Genomic DNA, 23585 nt, shown 5'->3' on the forward strand with positions numbered 1-23585 from the left:
ATAATGGCAAATTATCTTGCTTCTGATTGGTTCATATGGCTGCCTAAACCGTCCTGATCCAGGACAGGTGAAATACAGAATAAATGAATCACTTGTGTTGATTGAGGATCTCTGCGTTATAAAGCAGGTATAGATTGGCATTACGAACGAAACGAATAACGCTGGGTAGACTCCTTTCGACCTTGAACGACATTTAGAGCTCTCATCTACAAAATCGTTCTTCTCAACCCATGACAATGCTTATTCACCCTCAATCTGGAAAAAGTTAACATTTGTTTGAGCTTCCACCTAAAAAAGGCCTTCCATTGGATCCCGCGGCCGATTGTCTCCTTTAGCTATCTGAGTAGCTTCGTAGTATACTTCCAAGTACAATTTCTGAGAACTGCGGAGCTGGATGATCTTGATCAACGGATCGTGGCCGCTATCCTCTACCAAGAATATACGGAGGAAAATATTGAGCACAAAAATGCCTTAAAGATCCTGTACTATAGACACTGTATTTTCACCGGAAAAAGAGAACAGATCCCAATCATTGTCCTCGGGATCAAAAAGCTCAAAATCTGTCTCAAACTTCGTTTGTGATTACTGGACTGAAAACTACAGTTCAGCTGCAATCTGAACTATAATTCTAATTTTAGAACAAAACAGATTTTACTGCGCTCCAGAAAAAAAGCCATCTGCATAAGTGAATATTTTCTGGACCACAGCTGAGATTTCAGTTTGAAGAATCTTCTGTTCAGCATCCGGATCAATCGAGATAAGTAAGCAACAGCAAAAAGTCTCTTTTTCGCTATTACTATCTGCAAAATCTTTGAGAGCTTTACAAAATCTGTTGCTGTCTGAAAGAAAATAACTGGACTGGAATGTTCGCTGGTTGATCTCTATGAATATAACAGCGAGAATCAAAGCAAATCTTATTGCTTTGGCAATTGAGAAATTTGAGAGAATCAGAGAAAAATTTGATAGTAAGACAAAGTTTTCTATCTTCCGAGATATCTTCTATATAGTCCTCTCTTTTCAATCCTTTTAGTAATAAGTGTAGCAAAAAATATCTGAAAACTTATTTTGAGAATCCTTTCTAGAATATCTTGCTCTAGTAGTAGAGATAACTCATTTGTAGCAGAAGTGCAAAATTCTGAAAATTTTGCTGTTCTTTGACCAGGATACAGCAACAGTCAATTCAAGAGATAATAGCTACTATTTTGTACCACTTATACAAATTCTTTATCAATATTTGATGGTTAGACAGCAAAGTTATCCAATTTTATGATATAGACTCTCACTGTCTATAGCTCTGTCCTTATTGTGGCATTGATAGTTTCCAGCTCTTTATTTCTACTCTGCTCCAAAGATAATCTGGATTTTAGTTTTGATCCAGCTGTCTTTATTTGATCTATTATTTTGTCTCTCTCTTTCAGATTCTCTTGCAGTGTACTGATGTCCTTTGGCGGATTGTGAAACTTTCGCTGTTTTGTGCGAAAAAACAGATTTCAATTCTGCTATTTTCTGTCGTTGAAACTCTAGAATTCTTGAATATTCCCCGATCTCACTCTCCTTTTCGTTGACAATAACGCAAAGCGATTCAATCTGTGTAGCAGAATCTTTTTGTTTTGCTTTTTCGTCCTGGTTGATCTATATATTCCGTTGATAGTAATTTATTTCTTCTTCAACTCTTTGTCTTGTAACTGAATTTACTTATATTGTTGAATAATCTTATCAAGCACAGTAGCTGCAAACTGGAATTCAGAGCTTGACGCCAATATATCCATATATTTGATAAAATCTTCCAGGCTACTAATATTGGCTATAGGCAGCGCATCCTGTTTTCCAGAGTTCAAAGACAAAGAGTTGACAGAAGACATAGCAAGTGATTGCTTTGATAAATTGTTAAAGAGGACTCAAAAGACTGTTGATCTCAGATCCTCGCCAGAGCAGAGAATATTTTATATACAGGGCCATCTTGTGAGGACTTCCGCTCTGTAGCACCAGCTTTATGGCCAACGAGCCTTATGGTGAGGGGAATGAGCAATGATACGGTTCATGCATACAGGCGCAGGGTAGTTTGCGACATGTAGATGAGCCTGTGGTCGCCAATCACGCTAGTTATGGCAAGCAGATACAGAACATCCGAGTCCTTACATGTCCTTTCGACTTTGGTCGCTTCACTGAGGCTGCTGCGAGCGTTTGTTATTTCACAGCAAGGTCATGCAGGAGAATGGCTCGCTCGGGAGAGGAACACCGGCGCTTAATCAAAGGCCACGGAGGTGATCCACCTTCAGCGTGGCGAAAAGCCAATGACACCAGTCCTCAGCGAGGAACACTTACAGCCACGTTCTTGGCATTAGCGTTATCTTCACCTGGCCTCTGAGGATAATGAAATATCACTAAAGTCACTGAAGTGAGGCTTCTTACGATTGATCTTTTACTCAGGATAACAAAATGATAATCGGTATCTGTTGAAAATGTAGATCACTAGATCCAGAGAGCAATGCCTGTATTTGTTTAATAATAAGCGGTTGCGGTTCGTATGCAGCATAGACTCCTGATGGACGCGCCGGAATATGGGGCTGCATTAATGCCTGCCGAGATCTCATCTATATATTTTGACCACACGTACGATTTTTCCAATTTGTAATAAAAACTTTGAAGCATAATGCGATTGAACTACTATTCCCTATAATTCGGTCAATTCAATTTACAGAAATGCAGTGATATCTCTATAAATCTGACAGTGAATATATTTGAGTTATAGTAGTTCTTTTGCAAACAAAATAGTTCTCTTTTTTATTGTTATACAAATATAGTTTTTGCCATCAATCCAGATAATAAAATAAAGCAATTTGAGCAAAATACCAGATATACACTGTCAAATACTAGACTAGTATCATTGTTATCAGTTTTCGCTGGATCTTTATTCCAGCCAAAGAGTTTGTGTTACGCGGTGCAAACTGGTCACTGTAAGCTGATCCTCTGTGGTCCTTATACGTACCTCAAGTCTACCGTCTCGCAACCGTACCGTCGCTGTACTAAGCCTTATACGGGCTCGGGTCTGTAGAGCAAGACTTGTAGGCGTGCCAGTTGATGCGCGCCAAATAGATCAGTCCGAAGAGCTCCCCTACTCGTAGAGTGTGGTTGTGGTTATACTGTATAGAAGCAAAGATATACTCAAGTAACTTATTGAGAATTGATCGCGGAGAACTAAATACATGTGTGTAGAACTATCCTTATATATCCAGTCCCCCGTGGTGCGGTCTATTGGAGGGTATGCCTGGTGGTATAGCAGGTCGGATCCTTCCAACTACCCATCGGTATACCGTATTGTATACCTTGGTATCACGTGAGTTCTTACCGTCACTTAGTGTTGTGGCGTAATCAATCTGTACAGAGATCTTCAGAAACACCAGCAATGGATTCAATATCGTCCTTGGGTAGACTGCGGCACGTCATTGGATTCGGTCTTTAGATGCTAACCGAAATCGAATCGATATGGTCTGCAGTCTTGAAATCCTAACCAAAACCTAACCGTGGTTTTTGCGGTTGATGCCGCAGACTACTGATGCGTGTATTCCACGAGACCTTTAATATCTTCTTTATAACTTGACTTAAATGGCCAGCGCGCCACCACATGGCCTGAACTGGGATATGACGGAGAAGAGAAACCATCTAATATGTCCTACAGTGGATGAATTGTTGGATTGGATGGTTTCATCTATGGCCTTTCACGAGTTGGGACACTAGACCAAAGTAGTGTGATGATATCTCCTGATTATGCAGGTAGGTGCAGTTATTTGCAGTCCCAGGAGTTGCCTTCCGTCTATAGTGATGGCGACAACCTAATAAGGTTGCTACTGAATGCATACTAGTCTGAAATCTAAACTCTCGAGGTGTCAGGGTAAATGAAATCATTTCTCTATCCATTCATACTGTCAATGACAGTGAATTGAGAATATATCTCGAGAATTTTTGGCCTATTCTGTCCCATTATCTGCTCAATCATACACAACGAGAGATGTACATCGTGCACACAGGGCTATTGAGCCATCAATAACATGTTGCTGCGGTCTCCAGGGTCTTCATTTTAGAATATGCTCTTTCAGCTTGACCCTGTGCTTGTGGATGAAGCCTGTCTGAATTCGAACATGTCTCGAAACCTCGCTTCCATTCACGCCATTTGTGCAATTCGAAACCACTCCGACCATTATCCCCAAAATTCCGTGATGACCACAGACAGATATCTTCACCCATGATATCCATCCAAACTGCTGCCGCAGGGATGTGATAGATCTCTTCGTCGAGATCGACCCCTGGACCAAACGCTCTGTTAAACGTACGTAAAGCGTAGTCTTCGAGCGGCGCAACATGTTCTGGTTGTGGTTTTGTTGGTAGACCTTGAATCGGAAGGCTTTTTTTCAATTCGGACATTACTTCCTCAAGAAATTGTAGAGTCTGTTTATTATTGGGCTCTTCCTTAAAGTCATGCGCCCAGCTCTCCAGATATTTGGTGGACCATGCATTCATTTCGAACAAGTTCAATGCGAGTGTAAATACTTTCAATAGACAGAACCAGCGAAAAAGAATATGCTGTGTTAGTTGTGACTGGAGAAAGGAAAGAGAGAAAGGAAGGAAACAATCTAGATATCTACAGTCCGGTCAAACATGATGCCGGTCAATCATTTGAGCATCTGAAAACCATTATAAAGAGATTTCAACATTGTATCACTATATAACACGAAACTGGATTGTAATTACGTGGTGATTCTTGGCTGCAGATGTGCAAATCACGCAGATGGAAACCAATTTCGCGGTTCATAGTTCGGGCGAATATCTACACTAGTATCTGGCTTTAGATCACCATGGTATACGACCTTCTATCTACAGACAATTTACAATCGTTCAAGGCGGGGACCAACGTTTTAAAAAATAAGAGAGAGAGAATCTGCACGGCAAAAAAGAATCATGACCAGTCCCGGGCTCGATCCGAGGACCTTATCGGTGTTAACGATACGATATAACCAACTAATCCAACCGGCCAATGATGTCACAGATCGCTTTTTTTGGCTATATAGTCTTAAACTCAAATTTTCGGCGAATCCCCTTTGTAGCAGGCCATGGTCACTGATATGGGATTGCGTTGTTTGGCGCTTCCTGGCGATATTTAGGATGAATTGGCCAGCTTTGAATACGAACTTGGGAGAATATCTACATTCTAAGGCATTCATGGAATGTGCCTGGGGTTTTGTGCTGGAGTGCTGCTAAATGGACCATTTGTTTTAGTCGGACCACTAATTCGCTAATTAAATTCTGGGCTTATCTAGCACAGAGTAGTATAGTATTGATCATTCAAATTTATATAGTTACACCAGAACTGATCATAAGTATTCTATACACCAGCCCTGCCTCCGCGATCTTATAGTATTGAAGTTTGTATCTCTTGTTTTGGAAGTTGAAATATTTCGGTAGAATTTGACAAGATTGTTTTCACTGATATCATAAATTGTTCAATCTGAACTAAATAAAATAGCACACAACTAATACCGGAGTGACAACGATATAATACAAATTCCAAATAATCTGCACCATTTCGATCTTCCGAATATTTCGATGGACTCTGAGGCGGCTAAAAAGGACCGCAGAAAAAAAAAGTCAGAAAGAACTATAGTTTCATACTCATTATGGTATCGTTTGTATGATACAAACCACATGTATACAAATTTGTATGGTCAATCCAAGCTGCTCTTTATTGCGCAGGTCGATGATCCTAGTAGCAATAAAGGTGGTCAGATCAACAGAAAGAGGTGGTCTATTCAGCAACGCCGAACTAAAGAGACTGTTGAGTATGGTTCCATACTCAATTCGATTCTTCTGCAACTATGTGTCCTAACATGGACCGTCAGGTTTATAGCCAAATCTTCCCACATTGACGAAAATACATTGAATCAATTCCTTGACTGCATTTTGATGTTTCATTCTGTTATGAGGATATATTTTCGCATTTCTGTACGCTTCACAGAGTTATGGGGATCAGTCAGAAGGAGCACACGCAGTCAATCCCTGTTCACCGGCATTCACGTGGGGAATAGGGACATTGGACAGCCCCTCATCCCACCAATGCATATATGCAGCGCATGTCATAGAAGATAATAATAAGCAGTCGTAACCATTGCCCCACCTTTGATATCAATCAAGTTCAAACTCAAGGGGTCTAGGGAGAATGCGTTCGCTGTGTCAACATGCAATCAGCCATTCAAGGACTGGGAGAATGTCCTAGCGGCATTGAAGAAAGATGGCAACATCCCCGTCATCTATGACCATCACCAGCTGCGCGTTTTGATAGCTTCTGCCGCCCGAGGGTGCGAGTTATGTTCATTTTTTCTAGACCAAATTGAGCCACAAACAGCTTGCCTCTCAACAAACGCCCTGGGGAAGTTGAACTCACTGCAAGGGCAGCTGAAGGTTGACCCTCATCGTACAACGTATGAATATGACCTCGATAAGGTAACAAGCTGGAGTGTGGCCCTTAGCTTTGTTCCTTCCACCTTAAATGTCTCTGCGCAGGCGATGATGATACCAGTATCTCGTCGAGGTATGCCCTATTATGAGGCGCTAGCGAAGCTCTGATTCAATCAGCACTGAATGGCGGCAAGCTTTCACAGATTGGCCGGTTGGATTAGTTGGTTATATCGTATCGTTAACACCGATAAGGTCCTCGGATCGAGCCCGGGACTGGTCATCTCTTTTTTTTTGCCCTTCACGCATTGCGCAAGTGCTCGTTTGTCATTCCTTGCTCTATTTTTATTTAATTTTTTGGGGGTAGAAAGATCTGAATTGCTGGAATAGTAAAGGGCTGAGGATGGTGACATTCCAACATGGCCAAGTTGCCTCAGATAAAACCTTTGTGCCGAAATGGCTACGTAAAGTACCTACTTTTACTAACTACTAGTGATCATATGTATCGTACGGTACGAACCCTGGCTGGGTTGACATTTTGAATTCTTCAAAATGGGTAATAGTGTACAGGTTCTTGCTCGATGTTCGATCGATCATTTCGGATCCTGCATCCATGAGTACTATGTAAATGCCCTACACTCCATAGTGCGAACCGGAAGTATATATATCAACCACGAACCCCAAACCCCAATGCATCAAGAAAACTACCAGTTGTCTGTAGTACAGACTATCTGGTCAGAGTCACACCAACTGGATCATAGTTACAAAACCCATTACACCTATACATGAGTATTGCACGTCTGTTTGATCGAAAATTCAACGACACGTTATCATATAAATCTGATCTCCGATTTGAGATATGACTCCGATTAAAAAGACCATCCAGTGACTCGGTAATAGCCTAGAAATCATCATACTCTTCGCCGGTCGATATAAAATTGCGTCCGTTTGCTCCTCGCTTTTTGTGCCTGGAGCCTTTCTTCGCTGTCTTTGTGCTTGCCATACCACTCAACGATTCATCCGAATCATACTTTGATCTGATTCGGATATCCCGATGCGAGACAGTGGCATGCAATTGCCATTGACGAGATTGACCGTCCCCATGCCTGAAAGATCTTAGTCTTTGAGCCAACTCTTCAACGAAAGCAACGCTCCGATGACGACCCTCTTCGCAACAGACCGTGACCGTGACCGTGACCTCGAATTCCGAATTTTCTTCGAGACTCCCTTGGCGATCGTATTCCGAGTTTATGGCTTCGATGAGTTCTGTCATAACCCGCTCCAAGTACTTCTCGACATTATCATGTTGTAAAAATTCTTTCCGAAGCCGCCTTGATAAACCATCTGTTTTGGATCGAAGATGGCGGGGCGGATTTGGAAGATGTCGAATGTTGTAAGATAGAGTCTTTTGAGAAGGAGTGTCGCTGTCTAGACTGGTAATAGGTCCATTGGCGTGGCCATATGAATAGAGGGATACGTTGACTAATTTCGTTCCAGAGGGAATATCCTTGGTAGACATTCTGACAACGCTACAGTGCCCAATTATTGTAGTTGCCCAATCCACGCGTTTCGTGTGGGTTTTGTAACGAAGAGCCTTCAGTAACACCAGTTCTTAGGCTTGAATGGATAAGTACCTTCAAATATTACCGCCGGAACCGATTTGAATTGTTAGACTGGGAATGTAGATATACGAGGCTGATGAAAGCGAGCGGTCGTGGACGTCCCCACGAGAACTTACTAGCGTCTTTCCTATATAGTCTTAGCTTTTCATATCGGTTTAGTGCTAAGTAAACGCCGCTTACGCTTGTTGAGTAAATCTGAGCACGTCTGAACACAAGAGATCAAATTGAAGCTGCATAAGCTTTTCCAACGAATGGCTTGGCGATACGTGCGTAAACATTTCCTCCAAGAATGGTCAGAATCCAAATTCAGGCTTATATAACCAAAAGTGGTTCTACATTTCATGAATTGGCCGGTTGGATTAGTTGGTTATATCGTATCGTTAACACCGATAAGGTCCTCGGATCGAGCCCGGGACTGGTCATTCTCTTTTTGCTTTTTCTTTTTTGCTCTCATATATCTTTCATTCTGTTGCCACTGTCAAATGATGACCATCTTCTACGAATCCTAAATGCGTGAGAGTACATTCAAAGCATTACCTATGCTACTGACTCGAGACGGAAGAAAAGATTTATCGAAAACAGTCGAACAGCGACTGGGATATGGATATTTCCAATGATTCATTACAACGTATCGAGATAAAATCGCTACATACAACCGGTACGCCACACATCCCCGGGCGTACACAAATTTTCGACAGCATGGAAAAAAGAAATTTCACAAGTCGGACGAGAAAGGTAGATCCGACATCATCAATTTTTCATCAAGCCGTTAAAACACATCTCAAATCACATATAAAAAGACGAAGTGCGAAGTTCATCCATTTACAACTGGCCGGAAGTGTTGAAGTCCTCAAGAGCCTCCTGGGTGCGCTTGGACATGGTCTTCTCACCCTCACGAACCCAGACGCGGGGGTCGAAGAACTTCTTGTTGGGCTTGTCAGCACCGTCGGGGTTACCGACAGTGGACATGAGGTAGTCCTTCTTGCTCAGGACGTAGTCACGGACACCGGACAGGTAGGCGTACTGCATGTCAGTGTCGACGTTGACCTTGACGACACCGTAGCTGATGGCCTCCTTGTACTCAGCCTTGGAGGAACCGGAGCCACCGTGGAAGACGAAGAAGACGGGCTTGTCCTTGGAGGACTTGGTCTGCTCCTTGACGTAGGCCTGGTGCTTGGAGAGCAGCTCAGGGTGCAGACGGACGTTACCGGGCTTGTAGACACCGTGAACATTACCGAAGCCAGCGGCAATGGAGAAGTAGGGGCTAACAGCGGACAGGGCGTTGTGGATGGCCAGAATGTCCTCGGGCTGGGTGTAGAGGGAGTTGTTGTCGACATCCTCGTTGTTGACACCATCCTCCTCACCACCAGTGATACCGATCTCCTGTTTAATTTGTAAGAAAAAAAAAACCTTAACTCTGGAAAGCTTGAGAAAATGGGCATAACTTACCATCTCGAGCCACTGCTTCATGGGGGCAGCACGCTTGAGGTAGGCGGCGGTGGTCTGGATGTTGTAGTCGACGGGCTCCTCAGACAGGTCAATCATGTGGGAGGAGAAGAGGGGCTCGCCGTGGAGCTTGAAGTAGCGCTCGTCCTCATCGAGCATACCGTCGAGCCAGGGCAGGAGCTTCTTGGCGCAGTGGTCGGTGTGGAGGATGACGGGGATACCGTAGGCGGGGGCAATGCTACGGATGTAGTGGGCAGCGGCAATAGCGCCGGCAATGGAGGCCTTCTGGCCGTCATTGCTGACACCCTAATTGAATGAATTAGTTAAGAATATTCAGTGATAGTCGCTTTCGTCGGTAATTGAACATGAACATACCTTGCCGGCGAAGTAGGCAGCACCACCCTGGGAGGTCTGCAGAATGACGGGGCAGTTCTGGTCGCGAGCAGCCTCGAGAGCAGCAACGACGGTGGAGGAGGAGGTGACGTTCTAAAGTAGTCAATTAGCAAGGGGAACGAACCATCGAAGTATGGTGCGAATTATGCCAAATTGGTCTGGTATATGGGTGTTTTATGGTAAGGGGAGGGAATCACTCACGATGGCGGGGATGGCAAACTGCTTCTCCTGGGCGTACTCGAAGAGACGGAGAACGTCATCACCGACGATGACACCGGCCTTGCGGTTAAGCTTCTCAAGGACACCCATTGTGATTGTGTAGAGGTATTTGTTCAAAAAGGGAAAAAAGAGGTAAGAGTAGTAAGAGATAAAAACTGTTGAAGAGGAGAGGTTAGGAGAGAAGGAGAATAATAGTAGAAGTAGTTAAGAGGAAGTAGTAATCGAAAACGCTTTACCGGACGACGAAAGCGGGCAGGATTAAATAAGAAGAGGGGCAAGTTTGGAGGGGCACACGGCGTCATCGAAGACACTCACCGGTTTATGTGGAGCTCCCGTGGAACTCTTTTGAGGTCAGTATGATTTCAGGATTTCAGTTCAGTTTCAAATTCAATGCCAGAGAAGGGGAAAAATGTGGGAATGTGGCCATTTTGCCGTTAAATACACCTGGGGGGGAGGAGGAGGCCTTTGCTCCGACTCTCTCCGTGATGATCCCGAGTATCGGTAGTTGTGTGTTCGTGAAGCCTCATGGTGGGGTGTGACAATGGTGGGAGGGGGGGGGGGTACAATACGGGAGTACAAGTGGGAAGCATTATGTATTATGTTAGTAGGGATAGAAGTAATTGTTATAGAATAATGAATAATTGTTACTATGTATATGTTGCAATATACAAGTACTACCTAATATATACAGTATAAGCATATTGACATAGTATGTCTGTTAATCAGTATACCATCGTATAGTTACTCCGTCCGGTTGAAAATGACCTCCGTAAATTGTTCGTCCGGCGGGGAACCGAGGGACTCCCTGGAAACTCCCGCCCGATTCGCCGAGTTCCACTTCAAAAGTCTGTAGAAGCAAACAGTATGCTGCATGTACATTTTATACAGTAGTTTGAAATCCTGAAACGTACTATTCCATAAGTAACTATAGTTCGTAGTACTGTAGGGAGGTAGGTATGTTGTTGCAGCTATATCCTGTGACATCAGTCGTGGGGCTCGTGGGCATTGACTGTAGAATATCAAACTTGGTCCTACGGACTACAATCCCCCGAGCAGGTTTACTCCACGCCTTAACTTGCTATCGTCTCTTTCTCATGACCGGTTGAGATTGATTGTTTGATTTTTCACTACTCTACATCATACAATGCGAATGTCTATATCCTCTAATATTTTCTGCGCGTTGTTTCCCCTGGCCACCTAACGACTGTATGCCCTTCGGACCCACTAACGCGTCCGATCATGCATGTGTGTGTTGTTTATATACTGGAATCGATCATTTACATGTGGGGAGATGAGTGAGAATGGAGAATGAAGGAAGGAGGTAGGAAGAGGGTGAGGGAGACATTATTCAAGCAGATGAACAAGGGATCCCTGAGGGATTGAGATCTTATGCCCGCGCATCTGCCGGGCTCGACTCGGGCTTTTCAATCTCGTAGAACAATAGGTAGACCTCCTTCTGCATGCCCAGCACGTCCGAGGTCTTGCACTCTTTGATTTTCTCATCCGAGATTCGCCACCAGCGGTCATTTGGTTTGCGACGGCGTCGAAGCCGCGAGCTGACCCCCATGGGAGGCTCGGCTGACGAGCGGGGGATCGCCCGTGAAGAGCGCGTGCCAGAGGAGATACTAAACCGTCCTTGATCTGTTGAAGGACTATTGCTATCCGAATCCGCCGTCTGTTGTGGGGTCGACGAGCGAGAAAATGTACTTTGGAAGGAACGGCGAGAACTGGATGTAGTTGGACGCGCCGTCGCCGGAGAGAGGCCGGAAAGTGAGGTGGATGAAGTGGCAGTAGATAATCCACTGTTAGCCCCAGTGTCGGGGTCGGGGCTACTGCGTGGCATCAGTCGTGGACTAGGTGCTTGCGATACGTCCTGACTGGCAACTCGACTTGCCGCGTAGGAGCTAAACGCCTCTGGTGTTGAAAATGGTGCATAGAGATGGTTGCGCCGGAACGATTCGTAATGACCACTGTGATGACTACCTTTGTGGCAGACAATCGCAAGGAGCTTGAACCAGGTTTGATTCAAGATACCACCGAGTGGCAGCCGCTCTGGAAATGAGACCTTGGCGGCATTTTTCGTTGAACTGCTACGATCAAAGATTGACCGCGACAGATGAACTGCGATAATCTTAGGGAAAGACGTGATGCGCATATGTCGAGCAATTCTTCTCTTAGGCGCAAGCTCGGATGGTGGAAGCTCAATGCCGTCTAGCTCACGCTCAGGATCATTCTCCAAGGCCTCTCGAATTTGCTCGATCTCTGTCTCCAGTCGCTCTCGTTCACTCTGAGAACTAGTCCGGGCTTTCTCAGATGTCTTTTGGTCCACGGCATGTTGTAGACGGCACCGATCACAGCGGAAGTCATCGATATACTCAGTTTTCAAGAGTCCGTCGAAGCAAGAGTTCAAGGTAGTTGAGCTTTTCTGAGGCACCTGAAGCGTAAGGTTCACGAACGAGGTTTGGTTAGGTTTGTACTGATACTGGCAAAATTGGCACTCGATCTGCGATTCCAATTTCCCTTCAAGTGGAAATCCCGCCTCATTATCAATTTCCCTCAGCTTGTTATCAATAATGGCCGGAAGCCCATTGGCAGACCCATCATCAATCCTCACTTCCACCCCAGGACTTTCAGCCTCGGAATCTGCTTCCACCGCGCCTGGACCAGCAGGTGCTCTAATGGGACCGAGCGCACGCTGCCGAGCCCGTACACCAGCATGATATTCATCGCAAAGTCGCTCAAGTACAATCTGCAGAAATTCCTGCGCGTCTTGTTGGTTTCGGCTAATGCGCGTTCGGTACGCGAATTCCAGAGCCTCAATGAACCCTCGCGCGGAAATAGTCTTCTTGTAAATGGGACGTTCATTCAATCGATCCAGCATTTCCTTCAATGCCCGTGTAATAATCCCCTGTTGTAGATCCCGCAGCTTGTCCGGCCGCTGGCCGCGTGGAAGTTCGTCTTCGCTCGGCACAGCGTGGTACATCTCCGGTCCATCCAGCTCGCGACGGTGCAATTCGCGAATCAAGTAGACGCGCAGGTCTCCGAGACCGGCCATGGCCTGCAACACCGAATTGATGAAGCAGTCATTAGCAATATTTGAGAGACCGACAATGCTCTTCTTACGATTGCTATCATTGGATTCGTCTCCGTCGATTGTGTAATTGGGGCCGAAGACGTAAAACAGAGCAACTGCGGCGAGCGAGGCTCCGGCCGCATACGCGGCGACTGTAGTTGGTTTCTCTTGCATCGGGTATATCAGAGGGAGAGGAGGAGGAGGAGGAGGAGGAGGAGGAGGAGGGTTCAGAGGTTCGTGGCGTTGATGTCGAGGTAGGTTAGAACTTGACAATTCATTTCTCCATGGTCCAGTTTGATCGTAATGAATGGAGGGCAGCTGATCAAGTCGTAAGGCCCCGGAGTCTTCTGAGACAGGCTCGATTCGAAACAGCGAAGGTAAGAATGAACAGACAAGGGGTAGTGAACAGTCTCTGTTGCAGTGAGGGAGAGGGAGAAGGTGTAAGAATTCTGACGGATTATGGGGGAAGAGAGGGGAGCGAAAGTGGATCGGGCAAGTTCATGCGGAGAAAATGGAGCAAATACCCCCTTCAAACTGATCGATGACGAGCGATTCTTTCACTTCATTTTATGAAACAAGGAGAAGTTCCCCCCCTTCTTTTTTTTTGTCCCTGTTAAGTACAGCGGGGTAGGAAACTGCGTAAAATTGAAGCCATCCCGGCTTGGAAAATCCTTCCATTTGCCTAAATCAAATTCATTGGATGTCGGGTGCTTTTGCTTGGCTGCATCGAATCGCCTTTTCCCCGCGACGGATCGTTCGGATGTCCGCCAATGATGAAAACCCCGCATGTATAGAGAGTGAGAACGATAATGATGGCGGTTAAAGAGGGATGAGCAGTAATTTATCTCAGGTGCGAGAGGCACGTTTCTTCCGTTGAGGATTTCTCGGTTGGAAGTGAGCCGTTGAATTCAAAATTCATCCGAGAAGCCATTTATCTGTAGACATAGCTTATTTGATCAGGTACAAGTATTGCTAGTGTATTCAAGAAATTGACTTGAAGTTAGCATGAACCCTCAAAGTGTAATGCTGCTAAGTGCCGGTGCTGTACTAGATACCGTTTGTAGTACATATATAGTCCTAAGATAGACTTGGATGATATCAACAATGAGTACTTCTAAATTACAACAGAATTTTACAAATAGTGCATATTCGTAGTGATTATTAAACAATAACCATCAGTGTTACTTTTCATGAATACTGCAAACCGTATAGGAGCAATGGTTTCTTCCTCATTGAATCTCGAACATGTCCGATATCTGGCCCCTTAAGAGTATCATCAAAAAACATGCAACGACTTTTCTGTATACTATTCCCATCTTATATCCGAACCTAAATCTATCAGTGCGCCATCAATTCATGAATACCTTCATAGCTTTAAGCATATTCTAAGCACGTAGAGACTCGGGCAAAGTGGCGACCTTTTCATTAAAGAGATCCTCTGCCTGCTTCCACACCCGTGAAGTGGTGCGATCCTTCAGCTGCAGGAGACTGGGCAGAAGGGCCTCGCTGAACATCTCGGAACTCTCACGGGGCAGGAGAGAGGGAAGGTGGTCAATGCTGATCACACTGAGGAGAGGGCCCTGGGTACCAGCAGGGAGAGTAACGGGGACAGTCGGCTTATCAAAGGTGGTGGTGATTGAGTAGATAGGAATGGGGTTGTGGGGGTTGGTACTGGAAGTTGTCAGTCCAGCATGAACACATTAACCATATAACAGTCGGTACTTACGTATCGGCGCTGACGTCGCAGACAACGGAGAGGTTGCGGCTGGGAGAGGAAAGAGTCTCGGTGTTGACGAAAGGAGGAATAGGATCAGAGAGGTAGATGCAGTTCACGAAGATGTCAGCATCGACGATCTCTTGGAAGGGACCACCCTTCTTGGTCTCGGCCATGTCCCATTGAATGATGTTCTCATCAGGAATGCCCACATCCTTAGCAAGCTGAACAGCACCCTTACCACAGCGACCGAGCTATCAAAAGAAGAATCCGTAAGTACATGAGAAAGAACTGCATTTGGGATCCGAATAGTGACTTACAGCTCCAATGACAAGAACCTTGGGAGCACGGCCAGCAATCTTCTTGCCAGCCTCAAGGGTCTCCTTAACCGAGTCGATCAGGAGATTCTGGTTGGCATAAGGGACCTCCCCAGGCAGAGGAGTACCGTCAGGGTGGGCCAATTGCCATGCCCAGTTCTTGACAGCTAGAGCAGACCCGGCATAGCCAGCAGAGAAGCCGAAAGCAGCAACGCGACGGCCAACATCATCGGTGAGGAATTCCAGGTCAAGCAGGAGACCCTTACCACGAGGCCAGCGGCTCAGAACCTGATCCCAGCCACCCTGCTTCTTATAACAGTGGGCAAAGGTGACGTGGACATGCTCGAGAGGGAAGTCATCCTCAGGCAATTCCTTCAGACCCAGGATGACGGCGTCCTTGGGGGCATCCTTAACCCAAGAACCCTCAGCGACCAATGGAGCTCCGATCTATATGCAATGTCATATATTAGAGTTGACACATATTGCGTGTAAAAGGAATTGGGCGAAAAAGGACGAACCTTGGCGAATTCATCATCTAGAAAAGTAATTAGAACGATTGACTCATGATATGTGCGGGGTTGACAGAACAGTTGTCTCTCCAGGATACTTACCATCGAAGATACGCTGCGTGGAACGCTCAACAGTCACATCATATCCAGCATCGATCAATGCCTTGCAAGTGGTGGGGGTCACTGTCAATTTCAAACTGTGAGCAAACAATCCCCCATATGATAAATCGCCCTGGAATGAGTGGAGGTGGGGGAGGGGCACAAACGAGCAGAGCGAGCCTCAGCGGGCTTGGTCTCGGCACGTAGCCAAATCTTCTGTCCGGTCATCTTGAATGATTTTCAGGGAATTCAATGTTCAGGATTTAACAAATTCACAAAAAGAAAAAAGAGCGCCGGGATGCACTTTAATCGCAATGACACAGTGATAGCGGGGGCGGTTATTCCGTTCCGGGGAGAAATGACTCAGCCCGATTATCGGATCAGCGATACTTTCCCGTATGAAGTATTCGGGGTCTGTCCAATAGTATACTATAGCATATAAGGCTTTACAATGAAGTTTGAATCATTAAGAATACTTTTGATTGCTGATCAGAATGCCTCCTATAGTAGTTTCCATCTCAGAAATCGTCTTCGTGGTCTCGAACACAGACGAGCACAGACAGTCAAGGAACGCGGTGAAGCGAGCCTAGGAAAAGTATAGCTAAACTACTTCGCATGCCTTCGAGAAGTTTGGTACTTAAGTAGGCTTGGTACGGCTGCGGGTACGGCTACCAATGCCGTCAGTGGGAATGGCCTTTTTAACGGCGTCTTTGATCTTTTCTTTTTTGGGGCGAGCGTTTTTGCCCTGTGCGTCTTTGGTGTCGGTCGAAGAACTAGGAGGCACAGATCCATTGGCATCCTTGGAGGACTCTGACTCAATCTTCTGTTTTTTAGCCTCGGGCTCATCCGGCTTTTCAGAGACGGGCTTGTCCTTTTCTCCCGAAGCAGATGTCGGGGCTGGAGCGGGAGCCGGATGAGAAATAGGCGCAGAAGAAGAAGTGGCTTCAGTGATTGGTGCAGGAGCCGGAGCTGCAGGAGTCGGAGTATCAGAGACCGGAGCAGGAGCAGTAGCCGGGACGGAGGTCTGAGACGGAGCAGAGTCGGCGACAACTGTAGAATCAAAAGCACGCTTCTCGCCAGTCTGCGGCTCTTGATTAGTAGGCTTAAGGTCCCCTTTCTGGTGTTCGGTTGATGTATGGACGTCTGTAGACCCGATAGCGCCGCTGAGTGGGTGCTCTGCGGAACTTGAAGCAGACGGCTTGAGCTCAGTTGGCGCCGTTGGAGCTGCTGGGTGTTCGCCGCCTGCCGCAGCCTTTGCCTTTTCGAGAACACTAGTTTCGCTTTCTTTATGCGAGGGGCTCAGCACGCTGTGAACCGGCTGTGACTGTTCGCTGACCACTGGCGCTGCAGCTGGATATACTTAGTCAGCATATGATGGACCCGGAATGATGGTCACTACGACCCTCGGAGAGCCAGCGACCTCTATTCGCAAACAACATATAGCTAACATGCTCAGTGCGACCAATTTGGTCGGAGAGCCGCTACTATAGATGCCAAAAACGTACCGGGAGCTGGGGGAGCATTTTGCGCAGAGAAGATGCCTTCACTGGCCATGGTGGATCGATGATGTCAGATATTGGAACGTGCGCGGAAGGATGGCTGTTTTTCACAATATGAACAGAATAGAGCCAAATTATGAGGACAAGTGTGTTTAAAAAGAAGGATGTGATGGTTTACGAAGGAACACAGAGGTTGGAATGGGGTCGATTGTTCTTTGGGGGAAAAGAAGTGAGGTTGCGCGGTGACGTTTACTAAGAGCAGCTGGGGGACGCTAACCCAATTCGTATCATGCAGTACAGGGCTGATTCGTCGCCCGCGACGCCGGCCCTCGTCGCACAACCCGGTCCCCATTCAACCACATGAGAATTTCAACGTCATTGCATTGCCCTCTGTCAAGTAACTTGAACTTTCTTTTGAGAAATAAATGGCATTTCTCGTCAGAGTGAGGGAATTGAGTGGACAGCATGAGGTTACTCGGATGGCGCAAAGCCAATGTGGAGTAGGCAGTGCGGAGTACCTGAGATCATCGTCATCGCACTGCTGCGCTCCGGAAGCAAGCCAAGAGCCAGTGATCGTCGTTCGGCGAAACAATGTCTTTCTTGTTGCTGTGGCATATATATCAGCAATTAGAGATCATTGTTTCCGTAGAGAGTGGAGACGATTCGAGATTTAGATGTCGGCCATACCCGGACATTGGGGAAGGATGCTATGATGCCGAGAACGAGACAGGATTCAGCATTGAGTGAAGATTTGCTCAAAATCAGGTCGGCCTCTGAATAGAGTATCTCCATGGCTCATAGTTGTTCTGCCAGAAGTAGCACCCCCCGAATTGCGCGGACTGATGTGAATGTCGTTGGTTGGATAAACCTTACGATCGCCCATTAGGTCAAGTTCAGATCCAAGCGCGAGAGAAGATATTCTTCCTCTGCCGACGTACGAGTGCGAGTCGCTCCAATTGAGGCGGTAGCCGTTTCCTCCGGGAGGACAACTTGGATCTTCTGCGCTAAGCTGGTAGCCTCTCGGATCTTCTTGGAGTCGATAAGCATGCGCAGGGCGTCACAGCCGATACGGAGGAAAGCATCTCGTCTAGCTTCAGTCCAGGCCTGAAATTTAGCTGGCGAAAGCCCTTCGACAAAGCGAATGAAAGGTTGTGGGTTCGGCTTTCCGGGGTGACACAGCGCAACGGAAGCAAACAATAAGGACCGAGAAGACGACAAAGTAGAAATGACTTCAGAAAATTCCTCGTAGAGATCCCCAGAGATGCTTTCAATGGATGGTTTCTGATCCATGACTGCACGGCTCAAGTGAGCACCGCCTGCTAGGAGCATCGGCTTGCCCGATTGAACACCATCTGTAAGATGAGTCGAAAAATGCATCTGGCAGACACGTAGATAATACTGGATTGCGGATGCGAGACCTGCTCCATATCGAATCTCGGCATCTATGAAACTGACAAGAAGGTGACTGACCGTCTGTCGGGATTGTTCTTCTTTCATTCGGCCATTGTACCCGCCAAGGTCCTGGCCCATCGCCATTTTGAGCCATTCTAATATGGTAGTCTGCAGCCTCTCTGCAACCATAAACTTGCTTAAAGCAGCAGTTGAGCCTCGTGACTGAAGGAGCATCTGCCTAGAGGCTCCATCCGAGGACCAAAACCAATGCTCCACCCTTGAGCCTGCTCGAGAGGTCTTCATATCATTTGTTGATCTCGCTAGAAGTAGCTGAGACTTGAGGCATTCGACTATGACTGCTGCTGTGGCGGAACCCGAAGCCACCATTTCGTCCAGAACCGCCATGGGATCCGTAGCCAGGCGTCGTTGTTCCTCCAATCTTCGAAATGCATGTTGGTCGTGAGTCGGCCCCTTGGGAGGGACAATGCGAAATAAAGGGTTATCCAGGATGGTGTGCAGGTGCTGATCAGTCGCATGAGCAGAGGAATCGGTATTCAAGGGCTGTCGATCGCTTTCATGGTTGGAACTGTTTGCTGCCGGATAGGCGCGGTCGAGCTGGCGACGAAATGAGGAAGTGAGAGCACTAAGCAGTTGCTGAGACTCGCGTGGTGTCCTCGGCAATGGCTGATGAATCTTAGGCCAAGACTTGAACTGAAAGATCGAGGTTCCCTTCATTATGGGTAGTCGGTGAGTGCTAAATAAATCGTACAACCCCTTCTGCAGCAATGTGTATGTAGGGGAAGATCGCTCCCGGCCGCGAGGGGTGGGCGGTCAGAGGGAACCGTAAGATGCCCAAAGTGGATGACGAGCACACACAAGCGAACACCCCAGCCAGGTACTAAGAAGCGGATATACTGTAGAAAAGCCCAAAGAGATTACTCTTCAATCAAGAACACACAGCCGTGAAAGACGCAAAGAGAATCACTGTAAAATCAGAAAGTGTAGTCGACAAAAGGAAGAAAGCTGCTGTAAGGCCCAATGGGCGCCACTCGCTAAAAAGCCAGACGGGTGCCAAGACCAGCTGCGACTGCGAGCAACACATCAGAACTCTGAGCTTTTGCCTTCCCCATTCACATCATCCACCTCTTCTTTTCCTCCCCTCCCTCCCCTCCTCTCCACACTCACAACTTACGAGTTATATTATCTTGTTTGTGTTTCTGGATTTTTATCGGCCCCCGTGCCCGTGGTTTTGGTGCTGTTCCTCTTTTGTGAGGGTGCATCCGACTCATTCTACCATTCAAATCCTTCCTCCCTTACCCGAAACCCTTGCGACGACCATCGTGACCTTTCTTCCGATTCCGTTTCCTTCATCTCACACATATTCTCGACATCATGTCCGAAGTTCAAAACAGATCGTCTGCGCGCGGCAGAGTATCCTCCCGGGGTGGCCGTGGCGGCTTCAGCTCCAGAGGTGGTCGTGGTGGTAGCAGCAGATCTGCGAATGCCGACAACTCAGACGCACCATCATTTGAAGAGGGTGAAATTGGTCAGATGAGGAAGAAGTACTCCGACACTCTACCTACTCTTAAGGAGTTGTTCCCCGACTGGAAGGACGAAGACCTCATTTTTGCCCTCGAAGACTCGAATGGTGAGCTCGAGGATGCAATTGTGCGCATTACCGAAGGTTCGTCCCTCAATGATCTTCAATACCTTCTTAGGTTTTACTGTCTACCTCGACTCGCATTGTATTGACTTTTTTTTTTTCTTTGACAGGCAACGTGTCACAGTGGGGAGAGGTCAAGAAGACCACAGACCGAACTCGTCCCAAGCCCAAGGAAGCCCAGAATACTCAGACTGAATCGACCCCAGTTTCCGTTCGAGGTGGCCGTGGCCGAGGCGGATTTGAGGGCCGTGGACGTGCCCGTGGAGATCGGGGCCGTGGCGGTCGTGGTGGCCGGGCAGGCGCTCAAACTACAAATGGCACTAGAACAACTACCAGCGCTGCGGAACCCGCTACGGCCATTCCGGCGACAGAGCCTGTAGCTCCCAAGGTCGGAGGAGAGGTTGAGCAACCTACAGCTGGCGGAAACACAGAGTCGACTGAGACAAAGACTAGTGTGATCCCTGAGGGTACGAAGAAGGGTTGGGCTAGCCTTTTCGCCAAACCCGCGCCTCCTCCGCCCCAGAAGCAGCCCCCTGCGGCAGCTCCAGCTCCCGCACCCGCCCCTGAGAAGCCCGCTGAGCCTGCTGTTGAGCAACAGAAGGCCCCCGAGCCCGCTCCCGCTCCCGTTCCCGTTCCCGTTCCTGCTCCTGCTGCTGCCCCCGCCCCCGCCGCCTCTCAGAAGACTCCCGTTGCGAAGCCCGCCCAACCCGCCATTCCTGCTATCCCCAATGTCACTTCGAAGACACTTGCTGATGACTTGACCGAAACCAACCTTGAACGAATCCCCGATGTTTCTGCCCCTGCTCCCACCGCGACTGCCGCCAGTACAGTTGGCAGTGTCCTGGATCCCTCTGCGACAGCTAATGTCACACCCTCCCGTGCCCCTCACTCTGGTCTCCCGGGCAGTGCTTTGAAGCATGGCCGCACCCCTGGCTTCCAGCGCCGCGTTATGGAACAGCAGCAGGCTGTTGTCATGCCAGGTAACCATGCGGTGGACCGTGCCGCCGTGCAATTCGGTAGCATGGGCCTGAACGGTGATGCCGTGGATATTGACGAGAACCGCGAGGAAGCTGAGACCCGTGCTCAACCTCCTCAACACTCTCCCGTTGCCCCTCGGGCTTCTCTCCCTCCCTCTACCCAGGGACCTGCTGACGGAACTCCCGTCGCTGCTCGCCCTGCTCCTGGCCTTCCTCCCGTTCCCCAGGCCTCTGCTGCCGAGTCTTTCGGTGACTTCTCTCGCTTCGCGGATCCTTTCAGCCAACCTCAGCCACAGATCCAAGAGCCTTTCGCCAACCAGGCTCCTGCTCAACCCGCTGTGACCACTGGCGCCGATTACTCCTCCTTCTATGCCTCCGACCAGCGATTCCCCTACTATAACAACTATGGCAACTATGGCCAGACCCAGGATGCTGCTGCTCGAGCTGGTGCTGGATTTGGTGTTTCTGCCGCTGAGGCTCAGCCTCAAGTCCCAACTACCCAGCCTCCTGGCCGTTACGGTCCTGTTGACGCTACCAACAGTGGCCACAACACTCCTAACCCGACTCTGCCAGCCACTACCCAGACTCCTGCAGTCCAGCACATGCCTGGCCAGGCTGCGCACGGCTATGGCTACAGTTATCCCTACTATAACAACAACCCTCACTATGCCTCGTACATGAACCAAATGAACCAGCACCAATATGGCCGTAACCGTCCTATGTATGACGATGCTCGCCGCTATGAGGAGCAGCAGCAACAGCAGCATTACGGTATGCCCCACAACACTCAGTACGGCTACGGCAGCCAGTACGGCCCCTACGGTGGTAAGGGTGGCATGTATGGCCAGCCTCATGCCTTCTCTTATGATCACTCCTCTTCCCCCGCAAATGCTGGCACCTTCAACCAGGGTGTGCCTGGTCGTGACTCTGTGTATGGCCGCACTGGCTCTGCTCAGCCATCCGACACCCAGCAGTCTGCTGCAAGCACCAACGCCTTTGGCTCTGGAATGTCCGATGTCTTCGTTCAGCCCCAGGCAGGCTTTGGTCGTAACCCCACTGTCACCCAACAGCCCCCTGTGAGTGCTGAGGAGACAAAGGGCTTCGATGCCTCCAAGACTGGCGGACCTAGCCCCTCTCTTGCCCAGGCCAACCGCCCCGGCTCTGCTACTAACAGCGTCCCCGGCCAACCTCAGGCTCAGACCGGCCTTCCTCCGCTGCAAGGTCAGCAGGGTCAACAGGCCTTCGGTACTTACCCCAACTTGAACCCCCAGTACGGTGGTCTCGGTGGTCTTGGTCACCAGGGCGCCGGCTCGCAGACCCATCAGGCATCTGGATACAGTAACTACGGCGCGGGCTTCGGTAACTACTACGGAAACTCGGGCCGCGGTGGCTGGGGTGGTAACTATGGCCACTAAATTTGAGGCCACTATTTTTCCTTCTGCTCCCTACCACGAACACATATGGCGTTGCATTTGCGGGTGATTTGAAATCGGGGTTTTCGTTTTGTCTTCCATATCACAAAGGAAGGGGGAAACCTGGAATTCACCCAGGTCTTGTTCGACTGGACAGAACCCAAACTTTCTCTTCATCTTTCCTTTACCTCAACATTTGTGTAATCTCTACTCTCTGGGAGCTCGGTTGGTTTTGCCTGGTACGGAGAAATGTGTTCTGCTTTTTTGGTCATGCTTTACTGCCCTTATTTACGTTTTCTTTTTTCTTTTTTCTTTTCCCGTCTGCTTTTTCCCGTCTCTTCCTTTTGCTACTACCGCTCCGAGTGGATGTGGTCTGTATTAAATCCACCATTTCTCCCAAGGTTTTCTTTTTTTTTCCCTTGCCCTCCCTTCCTCCGCTCTAGCTCACGGTGTCAATTCGGGTTCCGGTGCGGGTGTCCATTTTGTGAAGATGGGGTTCACCTTTGAAGTTCCCTTGTTCAATACCTTTCGTCCGCCATTTGCAACGTCGATCATTGATGGTTGCTGGGTCTGGTAGAGGGGTAGACCGCGATGGACTCTGCTCATGTTACTGGGTCTATAAAAAAGTAACGAGTTATGTACGCTCCTATACAAATCAAACATTCAGGCCCGCTTGTGATTCTATGCCCTAATCCTTGGTCTATTGAAGTCGTTCATCAGCCGTAGAGTAAACGTAGAACTAAGTAGACTAGATATGCAGTCATCACAGACTCTATTAGAACGTCCAGTAGAGAGTACTAGTG

The 23585-nt window shown here is 47.9% G+C and overlaps 8 protein-coding genes across 8 annotated transcripts; 1 reads left to right on the forward strand and 7 right to left on the reverse strand.

The window, feature by feature from the left end:
• Positions 1–4041: 4041 nt before the first annotated feature.
• N7469_004338 (uncharacterized protein) lies at positions 4042–4518 on the reverse strand (the record flags this gene model as incomplete). The annotated part of the gene is made up of 1 exon (XM_056643258.1): positions 4042–4518. One exon carries the CDS (start codon positions 4516–4518, stop codon positions 4042–4044), a length of 477 nt encoding a protein of 158 aa, XP_056502670.1.
• Positions 4519–7348: 2830 nt separating this feature from the next.
• N7469_004339 (uncharacterized protein) lies at positions 7349–7966 on the reverse strand (the record flags this gene model as incomplete). Its single annotated transcript, XM_056643259.1, has 1 exon — positions 7349–7966. The coding sequence occupies one exon, from the start codon at positions 7964–7966 to the stop codon at positions 7349–7351; it is 618 nt and encodes a 205-aa protein (XP_056502671.1).
• Positions 7967–8881: 915 nt separating this feature from the next.
• On the reverse strand, positions 8882–10217 carry N7469_004340 (fructose-bisphosphate aldolase FBA1; the record flags this gene model as incomplete). Its single annotated transcript, XM_056643260.1, has 4 exons — positions 8882–9452; positions 9519–9821; positions 9891–10001; positions 10110–10217. The coding sequence occupies 4 exons, from the start codon at positions 10215–10217 to the stop codon at positions 8892–8894; spliced, it is 1083 nt and encodes a 360-aa protein (XP_056502672.1). The 3' UTR covers positions 8882–8891.
• Positions 10218–11514: 1297 nt separating this feature from the next.
• On the reverse strand, positions 11515–13374 carry N7469_004341 (putative ubiquitin C-terminal hydrolase; the record flags this gene model as incomplete). The annotated part of the gene is made up of 1 exon (XM_056643261.1): positions 11515–13374. One exon carries the CDS (start codon positions 13372–13374, stop codon positions 11515–11517), a length of 1860 nt encoding a protein of 619 aa, XP_056502673.1.
• A 1211-nt stretch (positions 13375–14585) lies between these two features.
• Positions 14586–16067, reverse strand: lys1 (saccharopine dehydrogenase (NAD+, L-lysine-forming); the record flags this gene model as incomplete). Its single annotated transcript, XM_056643262.1, has 6 exons — positions 14586–14871; positions 14927–15168; positions 15235–15678; positions 15750–15766; positions 15843–15923; positions 16007–16067. 6 exons carry the CDS (start codon positions 16065–16067, stop codon positions 14586–14588), a joined length of 1131 nt encoding a protein of 376 aa, XP_056502674.1.
• Positions 16068–16476: 409 nt separating this feature from the next.
• Positions 16477–17393, reverse strand: N7469_004343 (uncharacterized protein; the record flags this gene model as incomplete). Its single annotated transcript, XM_056643263.1, has 2 exons — positions 16477–17189; positions 17345–17393. The coding sequence occupies 2 exons, from the start codon at positions 17391–17393 to the stop codon at positions 16477–16479; spliced, it is 762 nt and encodes a 253-aa protein (XP_056502675.1).
• Positions 17394–18220: 827 nt separating this feature from the next.
• Positions 18221–19465, reverse strand: N7469_004344 (uncharacterized protein; the record flags this gene model as incomplete). The annotated part of the gene is made up of 1 exon (XM_056643264.1): positions 18221–19465. The coding sequence occupies one exon, from the start codon at positions 19463–19465 to the stop codon at positions 18221–18223; it is 1245 nt and encodes a 414-aa protein (XP_056502676.1).
• Positions 19466–20122: 657 nt separating this feature from the next.
• Positions 20123–22785, forward strand: N7469_004345 (putative RNAPII degradation factor Def1; the record flags this gene model as incomplete). The annotated part of the gene is made up of 2 exons (XM_056643265.1): positions 20123–20414; positions 20504–22785. 2 exons carry the CDS (start codon positions 20123–20125, stop codon positions 22783–22785), a joined length of 2574 nt encoding a protein of 857 aa, XP_056502677.1.
• Between the last annotated feature and the right edge of the window lie 800 nt (positions 22786–23585).

This window comes from Penicillium citrinum, assembly GCF_028827155.1.
Source record: "Penicillium citrinum strain IBT 23319 chromosome Unknown utg000003l:1.0-4596430.0:1.0-4598250.0, whole genome shotgun sequence".
NCBI classification, from domain to species: domain Eukaryota; kingdom Fungi; phylum Ascomycota; class Eurotiomycetes; order Eurotiales; family Aspergillaceae; genus Penicillium; species Penicillium citrinum.